General features: G+C 37.1%; 1 protein-coding gene and 1 pseudogene across 2 annotated transcripts in view; one reads left to right on the forward strand and one right to left on the reverse strand.

Moving 5' to 3' along the window:
- The window catches only part of PCNX (pecanex homolog (Drosophila)), a 223353-nt gene that overhangs the window by 14387 nt on the left and 183284 nt on the right, over positions 1–25682 (reverse strand). For both annotated transcript variants that reach the window (XM_006884726.1, XM_006884725.1), the window contains 8 exons: positions 24734–24842; positions 23877–24006; positions 17367–17425; positions 14688–14903; positions 10345–10598; positions 7374–7604; positions 1910–2010; positions 902–1052 (listed from right to left, as the gene is read on the reverse strand). In XM_006884726.1, the coding sequence (XP_006884788.1) occupies positions 902–1052; positions 1910–2010; positions 7374–7604; positions 10345–10598; positions 14688–14903; positions 17367–17425; positions 23877–24006; positions 24734–24842 (1251 nt within the window). The remainder of the gene's footprint in view (positions 1–901; positions 1053–1909; positions 2011–7373; positions 7605–10344; positions 10599–14687; positions 14904–17366; positions 17426–23876; positions 24007–24733; positions 24843–25682) is intronic.
- LOC102858849 lies at positions 7699–8430 on the forward strand (annotated as a pseudogene).

The following is a 25682-nucleotide window of genomic DNA, read 5'->3' on the forward strand; positions in this document are numbered from 1 at the left end:
GGTCGCTATGAGTCGCAGGCGACTCGACGGCACATAACAACAACAACAACAACAATCCTATTCTCCTTTAGATTACTTGAATTCTATCACAAGACTAACGCCAGAGTGGAAAATGAGTAATTCTATGTTGATCCCAAGTGATTATTTTCCTCATTATTTTCAAAATGTATTCCATTTTCCACAGAGATTTCAAATAAAGCTTTCATTAGTAATGCTCTAGATGAATATGGAAATTCAGCAGGTGACAGCATATTAATTTAGCAAAGTATTCTAGAATTGATCGAAATCTTCGGAAATGTATTTCTAGGTCTCATTTTATTCCACTAGGATTAGTCAACTAAGGCTAAATCTGTCCCTTATTATACATACTATGCTAAATGAAATGACATGGTTCTGTAACAGCAGTCTGTTTATAATACTCCTGAACTGACGACTTACACTGCACTCAGAGCTGGCTAGCATTCATGTAGGGAAGACATATGAATTACTACCTCATGAAGATAAACTCGTCGCTGTTGAGTTGATTCTATAAAGACCTTAAGGTTTCCAAGGCTCTTTCTGGAAGCAGACGGTGACATCTATGTCCTACAGAGCAGCCGGGAAGTTCACTCCTCTTGTCATTAGGCTAACAGCTAAAGACCTTTATTTCTAGCTTCCCATTGGGTAAAATTTTCTCCAAGTTATTGCTCAAACAAGTTACTTTCTAAAAGTAATATTCAAATTCACTGTTGGGAGCACAGGTTCAGGCTTCTAAGAATTAACATCTTGGTATGGATTAGGTTTTTCTTTACTTCAGATAAGAATCATTTCTCAAAAAAGTTCCTAAGAAATACATAAGTTGGTTAAGTTAAGTGAAAAACGATCAGTAAAATCCCAGTGATTAGAAATCTCATCTTCTTACCTGATGAAGTTTAATGGACATACGGATTCCAGGAACTACTACTTTTCTTAGCAATTCCATATCAGCAAAGATCCATTCATCCCGAATTGAAGAAATACGGAAATCTCCCTTAAACAGGGCATGCAATCCATAGAGGAATGACTCTAAATTACTGTTAAGATTAGAGATAAAGATTTACATATTTTGGCAGTGAGATGTTTTCCACTACGCTGATTCTTATATCTGGTTGTGCATCTGAAGCATCTAAAGCTGAGGTGAAAAGAGACTCCAGGAAATAACATCAGAACACAGAAATAAGGTCTGACTTGGAACCATTCCTATGAACATTATAATACCATCTAAGAAAATACACAGAAGGCTGAGTCTGTAAGTTCAAACAAAAAAGGGAGATTGTCTAACAACAACAATGATGCAAATTCTGCAGTAAATGCTGACAAGGCTTAAAGCATCCATTTCTGATTTCTCATTCATATGAATGCATTGGTCTAGAAACTGTTTGCACTTAGAGTCCTAAAATTTAATGTACCGTTTTCTTATAATTATGAATATTCTAGACAAAGACTATAGAGGAAAAACAAAAAGGACACAAAGATTAATTTAATATTGACTGGTCAATTTGATTAACATATATTAATTAATTTAGTTAAAGAGGAAAACAGGTCAATTTTATGAAAAACAAATGGTAACTGGAAGAAAGGAACAACGTTTTAAGAATGTAATTATTTTTTTAACCATCTTACTAAATCTATTAAATTCTTATCAATAATCACCCTAAGTTTGGGTTTTAAAAATCAGTTCTATTAACCAGCTAATAAAACTCATGTGTGTTTAGTAAATAAAAAAAAAAACCCACAAAAAAACGATAAACCATCAAATACCTTTACAAATATAAAATCTAAAGGACTTCTGCAATAAATCTGCTTAGAATGCTTCCGTGTCAAATTCTATCTGATTTAAATGATATGATTTCTTATGTTCTCTCTCTGAAAACAGAAATGCTTCCCGTACCTAGACATGTGGTGGGATGCTGTCCCCAAAGCTCTCCGCCCCAGAACACAGAGTCCATAACAGAGAGTCACCAAAGATGACTCTTTGTCCACATCCAGGGGCTAAAAAAAAAAAAAAAAAAGGACATTTAGTTAACAGAATGGTAGATAAATATTTAGCACATCAGAATATTAAAGAACGAATTCCAGAGCATGACTTCCGTCTCTTTAAATAAATCGGAATGAAAACAAAGTCAGCAACAAAATAGCATAACAGAAATTATTAATTTTATGTTAAAGTTCTTTAAATTATAGTGCTTTATGAAAGTAAAACAATTAAAAAACGTGGCTATAATATAGAGTATTGGACTTTTAATAAATATCTCAAAGTATTTACTGATATACATCATTTCTATTATTATTTTAGAATTGTTTCTGGCAAATAAGACTGTTAGTGATGGTTTTATCAGCCTATCTGTAACTAAAGAAAATAAAATTGTAGAATGTTACTTTCTCTTAAACTTTTCCTCTTTAAAACAGCTAAATGATTTGACAATTGAAGGAAAATGACAGGTCTTCGAGTCCTATCCTCTGGGACAGCCCAAGAGGAGTCATTGATATTTAAGCTAGTAGAATGTTTTATTGTGGTTTAAATACTACAGAAATTCTGGGTAGGATCTGTTACCAAAAAATAATTGAGTGCTATGGTTCTCAAAGCACAATCTGAGGGCCAGTAACATTATGATCTAGGAACTTGTTAGAAATGCAAATACTCAAAAGAGAACTGAGGCACAAACAGACACTTGTACACCAATGTTCATAGCAGTGTTATTCACCATCATAAGAACATGGAAACAGTCCAAATGTCCAACTACAATGGAATGGATTGACAAACGATGGTATATTCACAAAATGGAATACTATGCAGCACACAGAAGCAATGACTTTGTAAATTACTACCTAACTTGGAAGGGACTGGAGAGCATTTTGCTAAGTGAACTCAGTCTCATAAAGACAAGTATTGTATAAGACCATTATTGCAGAATGATCCAAGGCAAGGAGAGGAGAGCAGAGAGATGAGAGGAGGTGCCCTTAATCATAAGGCTGCACAATTTGATGGGTGGAGGGAGGGGTGGGTAAAGGAAAGGGGAAGAATCTGGTGTGAAAAACAATCTACACAAACTTTTAAGTAAATCAGTATAAAATTAAAAAAAACCCTCCAACAACAACAAAACTGGGGGCCACGCAAGACCTGTACCAGTAATAAAAATTTTTTGTTTTATAACTCATTTAATGTCAAAAAAAGGACACAAGGATTAATTTAATATTGACTGGTCAATTTCATTACCATGTTGTTGTTATGTGCTGTCGAGTCGCCTGTGACTCATAGCAACCCTATGTACAACAGCCCTAAAGCCTGCTCTATCCTGTGCCAATGTGTATCCAATCCACCTATCCCAATTACCCCAGCCACTTAATTCACTTCATAGAGAGTCTTCCTCTCCTGCACTGTCCCTCCACCCTCCCAAACATGACTTCAATATGGACTGAGGCTCAATATCAAGAAGACAAAGATTCTCACCACTGGGCCAATTGGCAGCATCATGATAGATGATTAAGAGATTGAGACTGTTAACAGCTTTAGTTTGCTTGGCTCCACAATCAACACTCTTCGTACCAGCAGCCAGAAATTAAATGACGTATTGCGATGGGACAGTCTGCTGTTAGGGACCTCTCCAAAATACTGAAGAGCAATGATGTCACTCTGGAGACTATGGTATGCCTGATACAGGCCATGGTCTTTGCAATTACTTGCTATGTGTCAGCGAGCTGGACAATGAATAGGGATGATAGAAGGAGAATTGATGCCTTTGAGCTGCGGTGTTGGAGAAGAGTACTGAAAATACCATGGACTGCTAAGAAAATTAACAGGTTTGTCTAGAGAGGGTTAAACCAGACTGGTCCTTAGAGGCAAGGATTCTGAAGCTTTGTCTGACATATTCTGGACATGCTGCAAGGAGGGACCAATCCTTGGAGAGGGATGTCATGTTTCATTAACATATATTAGTTAATGTAGGTAAATAACTATAATTATAAAAGGATTTGTAAATGTAACTTCAAGTATGATAAATGTATCATCTACCAAGAGTTATATAAAAGATATGTTAGCTGCTTGCCAATTAGACTACTCCCAAAGATACTTATCTCTTATAACCTATATTCATCAAATAGACATTCTAAAAGGATTTTGGCTCTATGTTACAAAACATTAAACACTAAGCATTTGTTTTAAGAAATAGTAAAAAAGAGGCGTGTGCAAATTTGAAGTTATGTAAAAAAAAAATACTAATGATAAACTACAGAGACTTTCTTTTTCTTTATCCTCTTCTGCCCCTGCTAGCATTTTGTGTTGAAAATGTTTTGTGGTGAGAGAAAAATTACAATTTAGTTCAGGTTTCTGTTTCCGATTAAGATGGAGTAACAGAGACCAGATTTCTCTTTCCATCTGAAACAAAGAACTGTATGCAATATAAGAAATATGGTTTTCAGGGGTTGGCAATCAGGCAGGGCTGATAACAAGACATGGGAAACAAATGAGGGGAGCAACATGAGTGACCCAACTTCTTGCCTACAGTTTGACAGCTGCAATGTGAGGAACCCGGTGGAGCCTGCAAGTCTCCAAGTTGAGGTGATAGCTGGGAGGCTGCAGAGTTCAAGGCCAGTAGAGTTCTTAGGAAAAAGTACTAGGGTGTGAAGAGCTACAAGCAGAGATAATTCTAGAAATCTTTAGAAGGTCCCTTTTGATTCCTCATCCGAGTACCGACAAGTATTTGTGGCAGGGACCCCTGGCTGGGGCTAAAAGTCATAAGGAAAGAGTGAAAAATAGAAATTCCACTCGAAAAGAGTAAAACCCTATGCTTGGCTGTAATATTCAGGAGTACGAGGCTTAGCAGTAGGTCAAATTTAGTCTTAGACTCTAGTTCTTCTCATTTGGCATTCCAAGTAATTTTACTAAAATTAGTCTAGGAGTGTATTTAGAAATAAACATTACTTCAATGTTGTTAGTATATATATATAAAATTATAAAATTATTTCCAACAAGCATACACACTCATTGTTAGTTACTTTTACTTTTGAATTGAACTTCAGTAGAAGTACATGCCTACCCAAAAAAAAAAAAAATATCACCAACTGTGTAAGAGTGAAACCTTCTGCAAAAGCCAGAAGCCGTTAGATCAGAAATCTGAGAAGGAAAAAAAGTGTATTTTCCACTAACAGAGCCCACTGGTGGCATAGCTGACAGGGAGCTGTACTGCCGCCCTACAGGTGGCTCCTCACCAGCACTCCCTGAGGGAAGGAGGGGCATTCTCTCCTTGTGTGAGGTACGGCCTCTGACAAAGCACCGCAGAGTAAGCTCTGAGCTGGTTCTGACACTACAGCAATGAGAGAAAGCAGTAAGGTGCACCCCATCAAGGGCAGGAACCTTGTAAGACCTGGGAAAATGATGAAAATGTTGAGTTCTGGCTCTCACAGATTACACTGTAATTAGGGAGGAAACAAACAGAATTTTAAAGATTTCCATGTAAGATGACATTTGAAATCAGTATGAAGTATTTAGGGAGAGATTTTGGGAAGAGTTCTGAAGCTTTTGACATTTACGTGAAGGCACCAGAACCTAGAGCAGGCAAATCATTTGGCTTAATTAACTTCCCCTTGAAAAAGCTATTCTGGGAATGGTGACTCAGAGAAAAAGAACACAAGATTTTAAGGAAGCAGAGAGAATCACATTAAATTTTCAACTTCCAAAACTGAGACTGTTGCATGACATCATAAAAGTCATTAATGTCAACTGATGGTTCATATGAAAAAAAAATGAAATGTGTGTAGGTGGGAAAATACAACTGTTAACTTTCTGCCAAAGGAATTGTAAGAACAGAATATAAACCTGGTTAATACAGTAATAATAAGCCATCCATGGAGACTGGGGATACAAAGTTTGGAGACAAACTTCTTTGACATATGTCTCAGCCATAGTGAAGTCCATGACCTCAAGTATAATCGCTGCAAGAAAGGTTCTCAGGTTTAGTAAGGACAGATCCCTGTTTCTGGGTGGAGTCAGAGTGAATTCCTAGCCCATGTGACCATGAGAACAGAGAATGGAAGTAATCATTGTATATTCTAGGAGTTACTGTTGTTTTTGTGTGTACAGTCAAATCAGAACAGACCCATACCTAACTTTCCAGCAGGTTTTCAGAGGCAGTTAATCACACAGGAAGAGACTGACCAGCTTTCTCCCATGGAGCAACAGGTGGATTTGAACTGCATACCTTCAAGATTGCAGCACAGCATCTTATCACTAGGCCACCAGAGCTCATAACCATTATAATCTAAGTCAGACAAAGGCTCTTAGGGACACTATGACTAGTCCTCAACAACAGCAAAAACACAAGTCCAAAACATTCTAAAGATATCTCCTGTTCTAAAAAAAGATTATTGCTTTTTATAGATTTAGAAGGAGAATTGAGCTTTGAGGTCGTCTATTTCCAGGTGTTGTCTGCCAGTCCTGTTTCAGAGTCTTTTATGAAGTTCTTTTATTCTACTGTTCATTCTTTCTTTAAATATATATGATAAAAGCTCCAAGGCCAGTGTTCAAAGAGGAAGAATAAGGATGTTCCCTTTATCAGGAACAAAGTAAACAGACAAGAAACTGATATTAGAGGGTATACCTTCCAATAAGCAGTTGCAAAGTGCTAAATCTAAAGATGGTCAGTGCATACATTCTAGACCATCTTAAAGGGTTCTGAATGGCAGAAGATCCATTATTCTCCAGGGCACAAAGCAATCCTCTAGGGAGCTTGAGTGGCCTACTGGTCGGAGCTGCACTGCAATCCCAAAGGAACACAGTTCGAATCTACCAGTTGCTCTGCGTGAGAAAGACAGGCAATCACCGCCTGTGAGATTAACTGCCTCTAGAAACCCACTGGAGGGTCAGTGCTAATTTGAGAGTACAGAACCACCACCACCACCACCACCACCACATTGGGATGCTGGGGGTTCAATTACATAAGGCTATGGTCTGGAAAAGAATCTCTGGTGGAGTAACGGGTAAGTGTGTAACTGTTAACTGAAATGCTGGGAGTTCAAATTTACCAGTGACTGTGGGAGAAAAGCCTGGCTGATGTGCTCCATGAGGATTACAGCCTCGGAAACTCGAAGGGGCAGTTCTACTCTGGGATGTTCTATCTGCAGGATCGTTGTGAGTCACAATCAACTCAACAGTCATGATGGAGGTGAGGGTTTGTGGGTTTTTAAAAAATTTATTTTATATTGGTTTAATAATAAATTTCGTATACCGTTTTTCACACTAGATCTTTCCCATTTCCTTCACCCTCCCCTACACAGGAAGTTAGGTTTTGGAACCACATTCTTTGATCTCTGAAAACAGCTGGATTCAAAGACTTGTAAGTGACATTGATTGCCCCTACCTTTGCTCTTCGGGAAGAGCAATACTCTATCCAGTTGAGGTAAATCACACAGAAGCTCTCCCTGGATATGCCTGCCAGCCGATGGTCATAGTCTTCATCGATGTTGGGATTAAACGTTGGGTCCACATCCACATAATTCTGATCTGCACAGAGACGCAGTCCTTCCTGCATTGTCTCGTTAGCGAGCCACTCTTCTAATTTAGAAGAAGTTGTAACATAGTAAATGATACCCTAATGTGGAAACAAAAAAGAATTTCAGGTACAATAACAAGTTGATGTCATTTTAATTCCTCAGAAAAACGGAATTCCCTGTGTGTCTACTGAAATGGCAGCTCAAGAGTACTTCATTCTGGCTCAGTGCTGTGTGTACATATTCAGAGTGCGATAATATTGTACGTCAAATTTTCCTTGGTGAAAATAAACCCTAAAATACTTTCAAATCGCAGCCATAAATTCAGGGAGAGCACTTCAAAACAATACCAATTATTGCACTTAACATCAGTATTTAGGGTATTTTAAGCTAGGTGAAAAACTTTGTCACTGGTAGACCCTGAAAAGTGGCTGGAATAGCTGCCGGCTGTGCAGAGGGCAGCCCTCCCATTAGCCATCAGCCTTGCTGTCCAAGGTTCTGCTGCAGTCCTTGCAAGTCTTCAGACACAAGAAGACCACCCTAACCATGGCATACTGCAAACGGGGCAACAGCCGAATCAAGGTGAACAGCTGCCCTATGGAGACGATTGAGTACTACATGTTGCAGTACAAGCTCCTAGAACCTGATCTGCTTCTGAGTAAAGAATGCTTTGCCAGTGGAGACATCCGAGTGAGTCAGTGTGAAGGGTGGTGGTCACACTGCCCGGATTTGCACAATCCACCAGTCCATCTCCAAAACCTTGGTTACCAATTACCAGAAATACATGGATGAGCCTCCAAGAAGGAGATCAGAGATAGTGTCATCCAGAATGATCGGACCCTACTGGTGGCTGGCCCTTGTCACTGCGAATCCAAGAAGTCTGGAGGACCTGGGGCCTGCGCTTTTTACCAAAAATCCTGCCGATAAGCCCACCAGATGTAGGATATAGTCTTATAATAAAAAAGGGAGGTTGGGATTTTAAGTTTTTAAAAAAAAGCTTTGTCACTATATACCAATCTGAGAGATTTTACATAGTAAGCTTAATTCATCTTGTAATGTTAGTAAGGGAATGAGAAAATAATACATATTATACATATAAAGTATATAAGTATAAATATACATAATAAGTATATAATGATAAAGTTTTATATATATATTTAGAAGTAGAGATAAAATGGTATTCATACACTTACATATATCACATATATTCTAAAATCAACACTTTTAGTTTCACAATATGGGTTTTAAATAAACATTGCATGGAAGATTCAAAGTTTGAGAATCACTAGGCAGTACTTAGAGGTAATGATGTTCAGAAAATTCAGACATTTGTCATTAAAAAAAAAATCACAGATTTTCCTCTTAAAAATACAGACTTCAGCAGAAACTCTTAAATTATAGCCATGCTGTATTTCTGTAATTTTTTTTATGCTTCAGACTTTATTTATTAAATTTTTATTTTATACTGGTTTGCTTACAAAGTTTGTACGCACTATCTTCATTCACACTGTTGTTTCATTCAATCACTCCCATTCATTAGATTTTATAAAATTAATCAACACCAAAATATGCCCACTGTTGCGCTATCTTTCCAGATCCCCACCAGATCTTTCCTATTTTGCAATCTAATTCATCAGAATAGCTGTGCAATAAAGAATTAACCTTTCCTAAAGGGTACCTTTGCCCACAGCTCATCTGAGGTGATGTTAGTAGCCACTGAATTGGTTCTTACTCACAGGATGCACTGTCCAGTGCTTTCCCATGTCAAGACCGTATTCTTAGTGCCTTCCAGACTGGAGGACTCACATTCCAGCATCACTGGGGAATACCATGGTGTGTTCCATCTGATTTTCAATGGCTAATTTTCAAGATTGTTAGGCCTTTCTTCCTCTTACATATAAAATGGAAGCTGAGCTAAAATTTATCTGTGATGGGTGGCAATCTCTAAGCTGTCACACTATTCTGTCTGATTAAGTGTTCCCTGGATAGTTATCCCTTTGTTTCCCTGGTAATCTTGGGCCATGCCAATTAGTCTATGTTAACAGCGTGTCTTATGCAGGAGGTGTTTTAGGTCACGCAGTATCCACTTGACCTCTGAAAGGTCTGGACATGAAGATTAGCATCATGGTCAGTCAATCATGTTTTTGTTGAATGGGTCTCAATAAAAATGCTGGATGCTAGGCTTAACTGAGCTTCTCTGACTGGTTACGGTCACATGTCCCTGCTGGGAGAATTAAGTGCTGTCTGCACAAGTGTGACTTCATGTCCTGCTGTCTCCTGGACACTTCCCTTTGTGCTACTTCCCTAGGCTGTTTTTAATCGGAAACTTTTTGCTGTTATAAATTATAATCTGAGGCCAAGAGTCTGAAGGCCAAGGGACTTCAACCTTCCTTCAGGAGCTGGTTGGACTGAGGAATTGTATTCTGTTTTCAGCCTGAATTTTAACCTGTTATCTTCCCTAACAAATATTAGAACCCAGAGTATGACAGGTTCTCTGTGTTCACTGCTCTGGATTACCAGACCTAATAGCAGAGCAGCAAGAGCCTTGGGAAGGATAGCTGAGGTTAGAACTGTAGAGGTGGTGCGGGGAATGCGGCACTGTGTCCAAGCGTGTAGGAATCAGTGTTATGATGCGGATGGGAGCTGCTCCTCCTTGTTAAGTTCGTGGAGATCAGACACAGAAGCTTTCATGTCTGCCATACTCTTTTTTACATCTTCATAGGTGTGTTTTAGTAAGTTTTCTAGATACTAGAGCTTAAATCACTGCTTAAAAGCAAAGCACAAGCAAAAAAGACTATTTATGTTTTCCAAGAGAAGATATAAGCAGGCACATGGTATTACCTTAACATAGTAGGTGGTGAGTACTTTCCGAAGATCAAAGACTTGTAGCATAGAAGCAGCACTATTGTCAGTAATGCTATAACCCTCCAAAATATATTTGGTGACTATCACTTCCCAAGCTAGCCAGCGCTGGCTAAAAGCAGCATTAAATGAAAGCACATGAGGAATGTGGCCAGGTTCACAGCAGCAAAAGCCTTCATCTTCCTCCACGCCCTCAGTAATGGCTTCCACTTCCCGTTGCTGACAGTAAGTACCTGAGAGAGAGAGAGAGGGAGAATGCATATTATAAATTAAGGGGAAAAAAGCAGATTTAGGAAAAGAAATGCTTCAAAGACACAAGGAATTCAGAGAGACACATACTATAATGAATGAAAACGTGACTGATTTCATAGAATGTTCATTAACAATGGCTGCAAACAATGGAAAGAAGGTATTATTCCATATTCCTCTCATGATGAGTAACTAAAATGTATGCACAGTAATTTTCTTTTATTACATAAATGATGAAGTATTTGATCAAAGGTGAATTGGAATAAAGACATTAAATAAAGGGCCTTATCTTACTTGTACTTTTAATCAAGCATTGTTAATGTGGGAAAAGATAAAGATTAAAAAGCTAGATAAAAGATAAATACGTAAAATCTTAAAAAAATAAAATGTAGTAAATAATTATTATAAGAATTTATACTGAGAATAATCAATGATGACTGTAAAAACTGTGGTTCTAAAATGAAATAAATGTTGAAATGTACATGTCCTCCAAAACTTAAAAAAAAAAGAAAGTAACCTCTTTAATTTTGATTCATTGATACCCAAATTTTTCAAATTTAAGCTTAGAATTTAATTTGTATCAAACAGAGTCAGGGCAATAAAAGTACATCTTATAAAGGCTGAATTATCTCAGAAAAGAGTTATGTGGAAACTGAATTATCCCATGGCACATGAGTATACAGAAAGAAGAACATGCTGAACTGAGAATGGAAGATTTACTGCCACATTGTGTTCATGCTATAAGCAGAAATACTATGTACAGACTGATTCTTTGAATGTGCTAACAGGTACCAGGTCATTAGAATTTTATACTAACCATACTTTAAAAATTGTTCTCAGTTCAAACAATCATTGAGTAAGACTGTAATATTGGCAAATAGGACTTACCTGCAGATAAAGCTTTAATTAGGTAAGAATTTGATTAATGTGCATTAGCAAACAAATCTTGACACTACATTCTTAAAAATATTCATCAAAATGCCATTCTGTGTTTTAGTATTATTGACATGAAAATACAAAACCAGATTCAATATAATATGAGAACCATGGCAAACTAACGCCAATAAAACATCATCTGTCATATTACTGTTAATATTATTCTTGGTCTGTGGTCTTGTTTATAGTTAATATTATGTAAGAACTTAAGAGAGACATACTTAATTTTATATATGTGTCTCCTCCCATGTGATTAAACTGCCTCTGAAAACCCACTAGAGGGTCAGCTATGGATTGGTTCTGATTTGGTGGTACACAACAACAACAATAACAATTTAAGTTATGCTATAGAAAACAAATTTCCAGAGTGGTGAAGAGCAATGATGTCAGTCTAGATACAACGGTGCACCTAATCCAGGCCATGGTCTTCTCAATTACTTGTTATGCTCCAGAGAGTTGGACAATGACTAAGGATGACAGAAGAACAGATGCCTTTGAGTTGTGGTGCTGGAGAAGAGTCCTGAACATACCATAGACAGCCAAGGAAACAAACAGGTCTGTCTTGAAGAGTGTGAAACCAAGTCTCTCCTTGGAGGCTAGGATTTTAAAGTTATGCCTCACTTACTTTGAGCCTCTGGCCAGGAGAGATTGTCCTTGGAGAAAGATAACATGCTCAGATGGGTGGACGGACAGCGCAGGAGAAGGAGACCCCTGATAAGATGGATTGATACAGTGACTGGGGTGATGGGGGTTGGTGTGTCAGAGTTACTGAGACTGGCTCAGGACAGGGAAAGGTTCAGAGCTGCTGTATACAGGGTTGTTAGAGACTGCAGTGACTCAATGGCACATAAAACAATAACATACTATGACAGATTTGGAAACAGGAATAGCATACACTTCCTAAATAACATGCCTCCAGAAACTCTATGAACTATGGTAAGTGCTGATAGTTGTAGAGGGCTTCAGGCCTTTTGTTCATAGGGTTCTAATGAGTTATGCTTGACTTGAAGGCAATCAACAACAACAACAAAAACAAATAGGTCTATCTTGGAGAGGATGAAACCAAGTTCCTCCTTGGAGGCTAGGATTTTGAAGCTCCATCTCACATACTTTGGGCATGTGGTCAGGAGAGATCAGTCCCTGGAGAAGGTCATCATGCTTGGACGAGTGGAGGGAGAGTGCAGGAAAGGAAGACTCTGGATGTAAAGTAACCAGGGCATGAGGGTTAGTGTGTTAGAATCAGAGACTGGCTCGGGACAGGGCAGGGTTCAGAACTGCTGTACATAGTGTCGCTATGGGTCACAGGTGACTTGATGGCACATAACAACAACATAAAAATAACTCTGAGACTGTACAGTAATTTCTTATTGTGGAAATATTGAGGAAACACATACTCTCATATCGTACCTTAAAAAAAACAACAACCCACCCACTATTTTAAGAGAAAAGATGCTGAGAAAACTAGTCACAAGTAGTGGAGGTACGTTGATAGAAAAGGCTGAGGTTACAAGGTGGGCCAAGCTAAGAGTTGTATTGTTTTGTATCCTAGAATGTTCAACCATTTTATTATTTTTATTTTCTTGCTTAATTACACTGGTTAACACTTTCAAAATAATGTAACATAATGGTTATAAGAAACCCCCTTGTCTTGTATCTCACATTAAAAGAAATACCTATTACAGATGAGCATTATATATGATACTATATATACAGAGTTACTCATAAAAAATGTACTTCTGGTTTTTGCTTTATTCTAGGTTCTGAGGAAATCAAACTAGTTCTTTTTCACTCCAACCTAGTAAAATTCTGCCAGAAGTTCAAACAGAATTAAAAAAGGATATTGTGAATTCGGGCTATCTTTGCTGGCATCCCTGCTTTGGATCCTGGCAGAGAACGTAAAAAAAGATGTTTATCTATGTTTTAATGACTGCAAAGGCATTTGATTATAACCAATATGAATTGTAACTAACTATGAACAACTCAGTGAAGAAAGAGAACTGCGAAACAATTCATTGTATTTATGCAGAAGGAACTTATGTATAGACTATCTAGACCAAGAATGATGGGATTCTGTAGGATTTAAAAGTAGGAAAGTATTCATTAGTGTTATTATATCTTTTTACCACACTTATTTAGCATGGATGATGAGCATTCCCTGAAGCTGGAATATATGAAGATTTATCAACAATCTGCAATATACAAATGATAAAACATTGCTTACTGGAAGTGAAGAGGACCTGAAGCACTCAGTGAAGAAGAGTAAAGATTACAGCCTGCAGTATGGACTAGACCTCAACAGAAAGAAAATAAGAAATCCTCACCACTGAGCCAATAAGTAACATCATGACAAATGAAGAAACAATTCAAGTAGCCAGGGATTTAATTTTACGTGAAACAGTAATTAATGCCAAAGCACCAGTCAAAAAATCAGAAGATGCAACACACTGGGCAAATTTGCTATAAGATGTCACTTTGAGGACTGAAGTGTGCCTGCCTCAAGCCATAGTATAGAAATCACTTCATATGCATGGGAAAATTAGATAATAAATAAAGACAGATGAAAGTGGTGTAATGCTTGACTTTAGGGTAATGAGATGTTTTATCCAGACAGAGGTGATGGTTGTACAACACTGTGAATGCAGTATTTTTAAAGTGGTTTGTTTCATGTAATGTGAATCTCATCAATTTTTTTTAAAAAAGCAAACTTATTGAGGACAAAGGCAGTACATCTATAAAAAAAGTAGTACCTCTCATACATAACACAGCATTCTAAGTTGCCAGCCATATAACAAATAAATGCAACCATCCTCAAAAAGGTAAAATGAAAGCAAACCCTGAACAAGTGATTCACCATCACCAAGAAACTAGGAAAACAAGTCCATTACACATATGTTATATACACATATGTAATGTAGATTAAGTATTTATACATAATACCCCACAGTATAAATGATTATTTTCTGAATATGAAATTTTGGAGGGGAAAATAACCCATTATTCTATAACAACTTTTCTCATCCCACAAACCCAAAGGTTAATTTTAGAACAACTTTTGATTTGAGATATAAACATATAAAATTTAAGACGCCACAGGAGTTCACTTTAGAAAGAAAATACAAGGTGGGTGAACAGCTTACCTCTGAATTCAAGTCCCCGCAGCTGGAAGGTGACCAGGCCATTGCCTATCTCAATAAGGTGGACTAATGCATTGAGGTAGTCAGAGGCCAGAATGAAACACTCCCCTGTGCTGTAGTTTCCCCACCGTCCAAGGAGTAAATCACCACACAGACTGTGTTGTAGGGATCTGGTTAAATGTTCATAAAAGATGGAATTCAGATTGTTGTCATCCGATCCTATAATAAGGGATTTTAAAAGGTTAAATTTTACTTTAAATGCTTTCATACTGACAACAAGATTGTAAAAAAAAACCAAAACATATTAAAAGTAACCTCCAGTTAAGGATATAACTATTTTTTTTACAAGGAAAACATTATTCCCACTTTTATAATTTTCATATATATATGAATCACAGAATAATGGGAAAAGCTTCAGAAATCAAAGTTAGATGTCAACCTTTCCGAATTTCCAATTGTTATCCACAAAATGTGGACCTTGGGTTAGATGAAACAAAAAGTCTTTTCCACCTGCTGCTATAATAGAGGTACCAGAAGCAGGTGGGTATTTTCTTTTTTTAAAAAAAAATTGGTAAAACAAGTGAAAGAGGTTTTTTAAGGTAAGAAGACAGAGGCATGACTAACTAAAGGGGGGGGGCACGCAGAAGAGTTAAAGTGGAAAAGGAGGAACAGGGTCAAGGGAGAGAGGACCCCAGCAAAGAAAGGGGTGAAATCAGATTTTACAGCATGCTGTCAGCAGAAAAGGAGAGAAAAACCGGAAGCAGGTATTTTTAACAAAGAGAAATTGATCTTTTTACAGTTTAGAAGGCGACTGGTTTGAATTTAGGGTGCTGGGTCTAAGGGAAGGCTCTCTTACTCTGCTGGCTCTGAAGGAATGTTCTTATCCCTTAAACTTCTATTTCCTGGTTCTTTGAAGAACTATCATACTCCATTTCCACTCACTCTCATTTGCTTGTTTAATCTCTTTAACATCTCAAAAGAGACTGACTCAAGACATATCCTACACACTGATATAATTTCATTATTCTAACAAAGACAGCCCATTTACCAAAGCGTCTATTGTAACAGTCAAAAATCCAGGGGGGGAAACGCTGACCATTCAACGAGCACCTGTACTGCGATGGTTAGTACTAGCTTAAGAGAAACAAACTATATATACTGAGTTAGCAGTAAAGAACTTGGAAAGTCTGATGCGATGGTTATCAAGTAAAAAAAAAAACAAACCTATGATAAAATGTCACTCAAGAAATAAGAGAACCTATCTCTAGAAATAACCCATCCAAAGCAATAATCTGTACATGGGGGTTGGACACAAATATTCCACACTATTTGGTTTTCATTTTCCCCCCTTCCATTGTTTTTCTTTTCATGCAAACTTAATACTCGTCCAGTTAGGGAGCTTTGGAGTAATGTGCTCCTAAATGAAAGGTCAATGGTTCAAATCTACCAGGTGCTCCAAGGGAGAAAGATGACTGGTCTCCTCTGATAAGGATTTAGAGCTGTGGAAAACTGATGGAGGGTCATATGAGCGGTGACAGAATCAATGGCAGTGGGCTTGTTTTCTGGGTTTATTGCAGCATTAGTGATTGTTCTACCCACTTGCTCCCTCTCATTCTTGGCAGTCATCAAATATGTTTATTCTTTCTTTGTGTAAACCTTTCCTTGCTTTAGTATTAATAGTAAATTATAAATAGCAGATTAATTTTAAATTAGAAATAAGAAATTAACAGTAGATTTAGACAATATTGGTCCTTTAGTGATTGACTAATTTTATTCAGTTATAATGTCTTAAAGATTTATCCATATTATAAGGTGTTCCATGAAGTTTTTAAAGTATCTCTTTATGTTCTAAAGAGCAACAATATCAGCTTAAAGAGTAAGGTGTGCACGATCTAAGCTACAGTATTTTCAACTGCTTTCCATGTATGTGAAAGCTGGACATAAACAAAGATGATGAAAGATGCACCAAAAGCTTCTGAGTTGTGTTGGCAGAGAATTTTGAGTATAACAGGCACTGCCAAGAGAACAAACAAATCTGTCTTGGAAGAAGTGCAATGAGGGCACCCCTTAGAGACAAGGACAGTGAAATAATCTCACATTTTGGGCATGTTATCAGGAGGGATCAGCCTTTGGAAAAAGAAACCATGGTGAGAAATGTATAGGGTCAGCAAGGAAGAGTCTCAACGAGATAGACAGATACAGTGACTGCAGTAATGGACCCAAGCATGTCAGAGGATCACGATGGTGCAGGACAAGCCAAGGTTTGTCTCTGGTGTACAGAGATTCGCTATGAGTCATAACTGCCTGGGTGGTAATTAACAACATATTAATAAACTATGTATCTATCTGACAGCATCTCCTTTAACATACCTAGCCAGTTTTAACTGGTTCTAATTTTTAAGCTATATAAAAACTGTCCTTTAGTTTTTAAATGGTATTGTCTGTCTTATCAGCATTTTTATATAGTATTTCCTAAAAGATGAGCATATTTATAGATATATTTTTTATAATTTATAGATATTTTTGCGTGAATATACTTTGCTAAAGTTAGGAAAGGAATATTTAGTTCTTAAAAACAGATTCAATTTTCACTTGGAACCAGTGAGGTTTCTCAACAGCTTGGTGAAACATAAGTATTACATTCTTTATAACTACCTTTTTACTTACAAAGAGAGCTATTACCTGGATTTCTATCAAGCTGGGAGGCCAATCTGGTATTTGAATGATCCACTCGTTTTGTGCTGAAGATGACAAAATGAAACATTTTCAGTAACTGTTTTATACCTCAAAAAACTGTTTCAACAATTAAGGACAAAGAAGAAAAACAAAGAATAATTAAAACAAGCAACACTACCCTATGAAAATATCTGACAAAATCTTTGTTAGCATTATGATAAAAACTTTTTAGTAGCATAACTTTAGGGGTAAAGGGTTGCTGACCCTTCCATCTCTCCCTTCCCCACAAATATGTGAAGTTTTTTCCAAACTGATATTTCCTTGAACAATGTGAAGAAGGTATTATTGAGTGTACTGTGGGGAAACAAACTGACAAAAAGGCCCAGGATCAAAAAATGCTCACTCATTATATGTTGTTCCTTTAAAATTATGCCAAGAGAAGGTACATATACTAAAGTTTGTAAGTATAATGTTTTTATCAAATGGTTCATAAATTGTGGTCCACAGAATCCAAGGCAGTGTCTCAAAGACCTTTCCAGGGATTTTTCAAGGTCTAAACTATCCTAACAGTATGGAGTTTCATTTTGTTTGTACAATTGCATTGGCAGCTAAAAAGTAATGTGTTGCAATAGGTGGTACTTGAGAATGAATAAAAAGCAGTGAAACTATATGATGAGGTAAAAATTATTAATTTTACTAAATATCAACCATCCTGTAGAGACCTTTTTAACATTATTTGTGACAAAATATAAACAGACATACTAAATAAACTAAGATTAATCAGGCGCATGTATTTAACAGATATTTCTTGAAAATGAAGCTATTGCGATTTCAAGGACAACCTCCAGCAACTATCTGTACTCAATGATAAAATTCAATATTTAAGCAAACTCTAAAATTTTGGAAAATGTATATTTATTACCACAGGCTTGAAAGCTTCCTTATAGATTTTTTCAAAGTTGGTGGTGATATTAACGAAGACACTTTGAACACTATTGTATAAGGAAATATTTTAACATTTGGAAGCTCTACATTATTCAGTGAACGAATATTTTCCAAATGGCCATTAAATGATGCTACAAAATAATACCGGGATAAAAAAAGTCTACTTATAAAGCATAAGAAAAATCAATGGATTTGGATGTAACCCAATTTTCCCCCCTTATTTGATTGTAAATTTTACTAATTAAGAAAATATTATTCTGAGGAAACGACACTTCCTGAGGGCTTATAGACAAACCCATTAACCTTAGAAGCATTCATATGAAATTTCTTTTACTGCTGAGTATTTATACTTGTTCCTCCTGTTAATAATGTAAACTCATAACCTTACGAAGTTCCCAGGTAATCTTTAAAGGTGCTGCTACCTATTTGATCCTATATAAATCAGACTTTATTTAGAGGGATCTCTGGTGGCTTACTGTTGTTATGATATAACTCTCAATTCTTAAAGTTCATGTGTATGCTTTTAGACTTCACATTACAAATAAATGCTGAGATATTACCATTTTTACGATTTAGTGAAATATCACTATAGTCACTTTTATCTGAAAAAGCTACTAAAATGTTTTTCTATTACAATAGTATACCTGTATGAGGTCAGATTTTCTTAATATACTTAATCAAAACATAGTATATAACAGACTGAAGGGAAAACAGGTACAAAACTCTAGTTGTCTTTTACTTACCAGATATTAAAGAAATTTGTGAAAATATAAAACAGTGCGACCCTTCTCACTAATCATTTTTGGGAGAAGGTACAGCTATTCTCATTTTAAAAACAAGTCAGTTATTAAAAAAAAGTCAGTTATGTTAACAGGAAGTACGTTTATTATATCAACTTAATAAATAAGCATTAAATTTTATGGATTTTAAAAAATTTATTAGGAATTCTTTGAATTGCGGTTTTGGAGAAGAGTATTAAATATCCCATGGGCTGCCAAAAGAACCAACAGCTAAGTCTTGGGAAAAGTGCAGCTTAAAATGCTTCTTGGAGGAAAAGATGGCGAAGCTTCAACATTGATACACTAGACATGTGAGGCTATTCCTTGGAAAGGGAAATCACACTTGAAAAGACTGAGAGGGTCAGTGAAGGAGAGGAAGACCTCCAATGAGATGGACTGACAGAGCAGCAACAGGTTTTAGTGTATCAGAGATGATGAGGATGGCCCAGGACAGTGCAGGGCTCACGTCAGCTATTCATAGGTGCAATATGAGTCAGACATGACTTCACTGCACCTAACAAAAACAACTGAAGGAATAATGAGTAAGAAGCTATACTGTCAACCGGAAGGCAGGCGATTTGAATCTACCAGCTGCTCCAAGAGAGAAAGATGGGCAGTTTTCTTTCATATGAGTTACAGCGTCTCAAAACCTACTGGAGGGTGAGCTATAAGTGAATTCTGACTCGACCAAAGAATAAATATTAATAAAACTATATAAACAAAAATATCTTACAGTATTCAATCATTTTTAAGAGTATAGAGTGGATCTATAATGAAAAAAGTATAAGAACTGCTGCTATAAACATTATTTTTGGGTTAAAAGATGATTTAAGAGAAAATAATATGACTGTTATTTTTCAGTGAACACTGAAGTCCATTAAAACAGGAAACTACTATTATATAGAATTTTACATAATGGACTAAAGTAAAAGTTTCAAACCCATGAGCTAGTTCAATGTCCAAAATGGCTGACAATTATCGTGCTAATGCGAAACCTATACTTGGACCAGGAGGCATTCGTCAAAACAGAGCAAGAGAACACTGCATGGTTCAAAATTGGGAAGGGCGTACGCCAGGGATGCATCCTATCTCCATACCTTTTCAACCTATATGCAGAACAGATTACCTGGGAGGCTGGGCTCTATGAGGAGAAATGTGGGGTCAAGATTGGTGGACGATTTATCAACAATCTGCGTTATGCAGATGACACAACCCTGCTTGCTGAAACTGAAGAGGACCTGAAGTGCCTGCTGCAGAGGGTCAAGGACTGCAGCCTCCAATATGGATTGAGGCTCAATGTCAAGAAGACAAAGGTTGTCACCACTGGTCCAATCGGCAGCATCAGGATGGATGGTGAAGAGATTGAGATTGTACACAGCTTTAGTTTGCTTGGCTCCACAGTCAACAGTCTTGGCACCAGTAGCCAGGAAATTAAAAGGCGCATTGCCATGGGAAAGTCTGCTGTTAGGGACCTCTCCAAAGTACTGAAGAGCAATGGTGTCTCTCTGGAGACTAAGGTGCGTTTGATACAGGCCATGGTCTTCACAATCACTTGTTATGCATCAGAGAGTTGGACAATGACCAAGGAGAATAGAAGGAGAATTGATGCTTTTGAGCTGTGGAGCTGGAGAAGAGTATTGAGAGTACCATGGACTGCTAGGAAAACAAACAAATTAGTCCTGGAAAGGGTTAAACCGGGCTGCTCCTTGGAGGCAAGGATTCTGAGGCTTCATCTAATATACTTTGGACATGTTGTGAGGAGAGACCGGTCCTTGGAGAAGGACATCATGCTTGGGAGGGTGGAGGGACAGCGCAGGAGGGGAAGGCCCTCTATGAGGTGGATTGATTCAGTGATTGGGGCAATCAGGATGGGAGTATCAGAGACAGTGCGATTGGCACAGGACAGAGCAGAGTTTAGGGCTGTTGTACATAGGGTCACTATGAGTCGCAAGCCACTCAACGTCACATAACAACAACAACAACTAAGCTATGCACTGTGTGAAGATGCAGAGAGATAGGTAGTCTTGGAGATGCTCAAGTATTACATATTATTACTATTGTTATTTTTATGTGCCATTAAGTCACCTGTGACTCATAGCGACCCTATGTACAACAGCCCTAAACCCTCCTCTATCCCTTGCCAATCTTATTGTCTCTGACACACCTACCCACATTAATCAAGTCACTGAAACATCCATCTCATCAAGGGTCTTCCTCTCCTGCCCTGTCCCTCCACCCTCCCAAGCATGATATCCCTTGCCAAGGACTGATACCTCCTTGCAACATGTCTAGAGTATGTCAGATGAAGCTTCAGAATCCTTGCCTCCAAGGAGCAGCCTGGCTTCACCCTCTCCAAGATAAACTTGTTTGTTCTCCTAGCAGTCCATGGTATATTCAGTACTCTTCTCCAGCAACACAGCTCAAAAGCATCAATTCTCCTTTTCTCATCCCATGTCATTGTCCAACTTTCTGATGCATAGTAAGTAACTGCAAAGACCATGGCCTGTATTAGGTACACCTTAGTCTCCAGACTGACATGTTGCTTTTCAGTACTTTGGAGAGGTCTCTGACAGCCAACTTTCCTGATTGAATTAATCTTTTAATTTCCTGGCTACTAGTACTAAAAGGGTTGATTGTAGAGCCAAGCAAACTGAATCTGTTAACCATCTCAATCTCTTTACTATTTATTATTTAATATGGCCAATCAGCCCAGTGGTGAGAATCTTTGTTTTCTTGATTTTGAACTTCAATCCATGTTGAAGATTGCAGTCCTTGATCCTCTGCAGCAAGCACTTCAGGTCCTCCTCAGTTTCAGCAAGTAGTATTATGTCATCTGCATAATGCAGATTATTGATGAGTTCATCTCCAATCCTGATGGCACATTTATCCTCACAGAGCCCAGCCTCCTGCATAATGTGTTCCGCATATAGATTGAAAAGATATGGAGATAGGGCACATCCTTGGCAAACACCCTTCCCAATTTTGAACTATGCAATATTTCCTTGCTCTGTTCTGATGATTGCCTCCTGGTCCAAGCATAGTTTTCACATAAGCACAGTCAAGTGTTCTGGAATTTCCTTTCTTCTCACATTCAGCCAGTTTGTTGTGATCTGCACAATCAAATGTCATTGCATAGTCAATGAAACACAGACAGACATTCCTCTGGTACTCTCTCCTTTCAGCCAAGATCTAACTTTAGCTATAATATCCCTAGTACCACGGATTCTTCTAAATCCAGCCTGTACTTCAGGCAGTTCTCTGCTTGTCTTCTGCTCCAGTCATTCTTCGATAATTTTCAGCAGAATTTTGCTTGCACGTGATACTAATGATTTTGTTTTATAATTTCCACATTCTGTTGGGTCACCTTTCTTTGGAATGGAAACAAATACAGATCTTTTCCAGTCAGTTGGCCAGGTGGTTGTTCTCCAGATTTCTTGGCACAACTTAGCACATCTAGGGCAGCATCTGTTTGTTGAAATATGTCAATAGGTATGCTGTCAATTCCCCGAGCCTTGTTTTTTTGTCAATTCTTTCACAGCAGCTTGAACTTCTTCCTTCATCACCGCAGGCTCTTGCTCATACATTGTTTCATGAAATTCTTCTGTGTTCACCAACTCCTTTTGGTACAATGACTCTATATACTCTTTCCATCTTCTTTTAATACTTTCTTGATCATTTAATATTATGCCCAAAACATCCTTACGCATTGAAACTCAACGCTTGAATTTGTTCATTTCCTTCAACTTAAGAAACGCTGAGCAAGTTTGGCCCTTTTGATTTTCTGACTCCAGTTCCTTGCAAATTTGATTATAATATTTTACTTTGTCTTTCCACGCTGCCCTTCGGAATCTTCTGTTCAACTCCTTCGTATCTTGATTTCTTCCCTTGGCTTTGGCTTCTTGGCACTCCCGTGCAATATTCAGAGTTTCTTCTGACATCCACCTTGGTCTTTTCTTCCTCCTTAGTTTTTGCAATGACCTTTTGCATTCTTCCTGGATGATATTTTTGGTATCTTCCCACAACTCATCTGGTCTTCACTCATTAATGTTCAAGACCTCAAACCTGTTCTTGAGAGGGTTTGGAAATTCAGGTGAGATAGACTTCAATGTCAAATTTTGATTCCGGTGGTCTTGACTTAATTTTCCTCAGCTTCAGTTTGAACTTGCATATGAGTAGTTACTACTATAGTATGTAAAATACTAAAGTATGATACATTACTACTATAAGATTTTTGGAAATCACTTTGTTAATTAAAATCTTCTAAAATGTTTACGCTTACTTATTCAGTAATTTCCAGTCTAGGAATTATTCTTAAATAAATAAAGGGAAGTTTGGAGAGAATACACACATATCAGTTACCAGTTACTAGATTAATAATTAGTCTAAGGAACTCAGCCTAAATAGAGAAAAAAGACTTTATGTACAAAGAAGATTAAAAAAAAAGTTATATTCATAAAATAAAAAAAAACCTGTAAGATAATTTATTGCAATTGTTAAATAACAGTTTGAGTGCCATTAACATAGAATAATTCCAAGAAAGTATCACTAAAGGGATAAACTATGTTTTAAAAATCTTATGAACAGAAAATAAAAATTTCACCTTCCTCTGGCTTTTTTACTTTTACTATAATTTTTACATTTTAAAAGTTTATCAGTTTTCCGTAATATGAAATATTTCAACACAATAAATCATTAACTATGAATAACTTCTATTAACACCCTCATAGTTTTTCCTACTAAAAATGATTAAAATTGGTAATCAAGTTTTATTTTCCTTATAGGCTATACTCACTTATAGTCTCTTTCCCAGAATTTCACAGGTCGGACATATGAAGTGATGAATATTGCACTTCCCAGAAAAGGGTTCAGTGGAGTAGAAAAGAAGGCCGAAACGGCAGCCTGAACAAACAGCATGGCTGAGTCTACGGGAAAACTGGTTAAGAAACTTAACATTCATCTCAGCACAAAAGTATTTCCTCTAAACATTTTGATTAAGACAATTAGGAAAAGGAGCTCTGTGGAGAGTTACAAAGAGGCTATTTCACTAGACAATGAAGGATGTTCAAGTAAAAAGACACAGTTCAGAAAACACAACCTGACAGGATTCTTCAAAGGGACCCAATAGATCACTTGGTATGCTATTCAGCTGGAAGAAGTTCATTATTCAAAGTTGGGCAGAAATGCTTAGGGTTTAATTTTCCAGGAGACTAAAATTTACAGATAACCACTATAGTCTTCAATTCAACATCTATATCACCATTAATCCTTACTTTTATTTTACAAAGTACTTTGAAGACATTATAGGACTGTAAAATTAGATTGGTGAAAAACACCTCATTATGAAAACTATTTCCTATCTTTATTTCAAACATATCTGGCATGTCAATTTTACAACTTGCGTATACCAACAAAATTTTAAGTCAGCATTACAGTTTTTATAGTTCTCCCACATACCTCTGTGAGGCATGGATGTTCACTTAAGTTAAACAATCAAAATCAATACAGGTGTGAACTCTAAGACTCTTGAGTTTTTGATAAATTATCTTGCACTAACTACACCCTATGCTGGTCAAAGTTTATGCCTGCAAATCCACATTCTCATGAAGGATATGACTGCCCATTCTTATAAAACTGTAATTAGAAGGATACGGGGCACTGCAAAAGGCTGGGCAAAGGCATGAAATGCAGAACCCCACGTGATTTGCCACGGAGCGATGTAGGTATACACAAACTGCAACTTATAAAGGAGTTCCCAAAGCTGGCGGAGAAAAGAGAAAACAGTAAAACGATATCACCAGAAACACCAATTAACAACAGGAAGACGTCTGAAACAGTAAAACGATATCACCAGAAACACCAATTAACAACAGGAAGACGTCTAATGGGAAAGATGCATTATTTTACATTTTTACAACAGGAAAAGATATTATCAACTGTCAAAATAACACTTAATTTTTTAAAACAAAGAAAGCAAGCTGATTTAGAGTTGTGTCTCATCTGCTTAAAAAAATGGGGTATCTTCCATTGCCAAGCTGGTATTCCACCAAAACAAATCAACACACAACACATTTATCTATTTTAAGGCCCATTCCCCTTACTTCTGATTATATATAGTGTTTGGGAAATGGAACATCTCTTAAACATAATGTCTAAATGTATTTGAAAGTAGTCAGATTTTAAAACTGAAATACAGCTATCACTTCCTGCTCATGAAGGAAATTGTATCCTTTCAGATATCCATTCATATACCTCAATTACTATTGCTACTGGTAACACAACACACATTTAAATTTTATTTAAATTTTGGATCTCTGATTCTTTTTGAACATGTCTTTAATCCTGAACTAGTTCTTGCATTTCACTAAGTTTGTCTCTACCATGGTAGGCAATTGCAAGGCTTTAATCTCCCAAAATAAGTAACAATCTTAACAAAGGTTCTGATCAATTCATGTGTAATGGCATAGGCACTGAACACGTTATTTCTGATTACAATTTAGCTGATTTATAAAAGAACCTGTATATAACTTCCTATTTAAACAAGAATGACAGCTTCAACCAATTGGAAATTGCTGATGAACACCAATAGCTTTTGCCATGA

The sequence above is a fragment of the Elephantulus edwardii genome, unplaced genomic scaffold (assembly GCF_000299155.1).
Source record: "Elephantulus edwardii isolate Elephantulus edwardi_28Jun2011 unplaced genomic scaffold, EleEdw1.0 scaffold00037, whole genome shotgun sequence".
NCBI classification, from domain to species: Eukaryota; Metazoa; Chordata; class Mammalia; order Macroscelidea; family Macroscelididae; genus Elephantulus; species Elephantulus edwardii.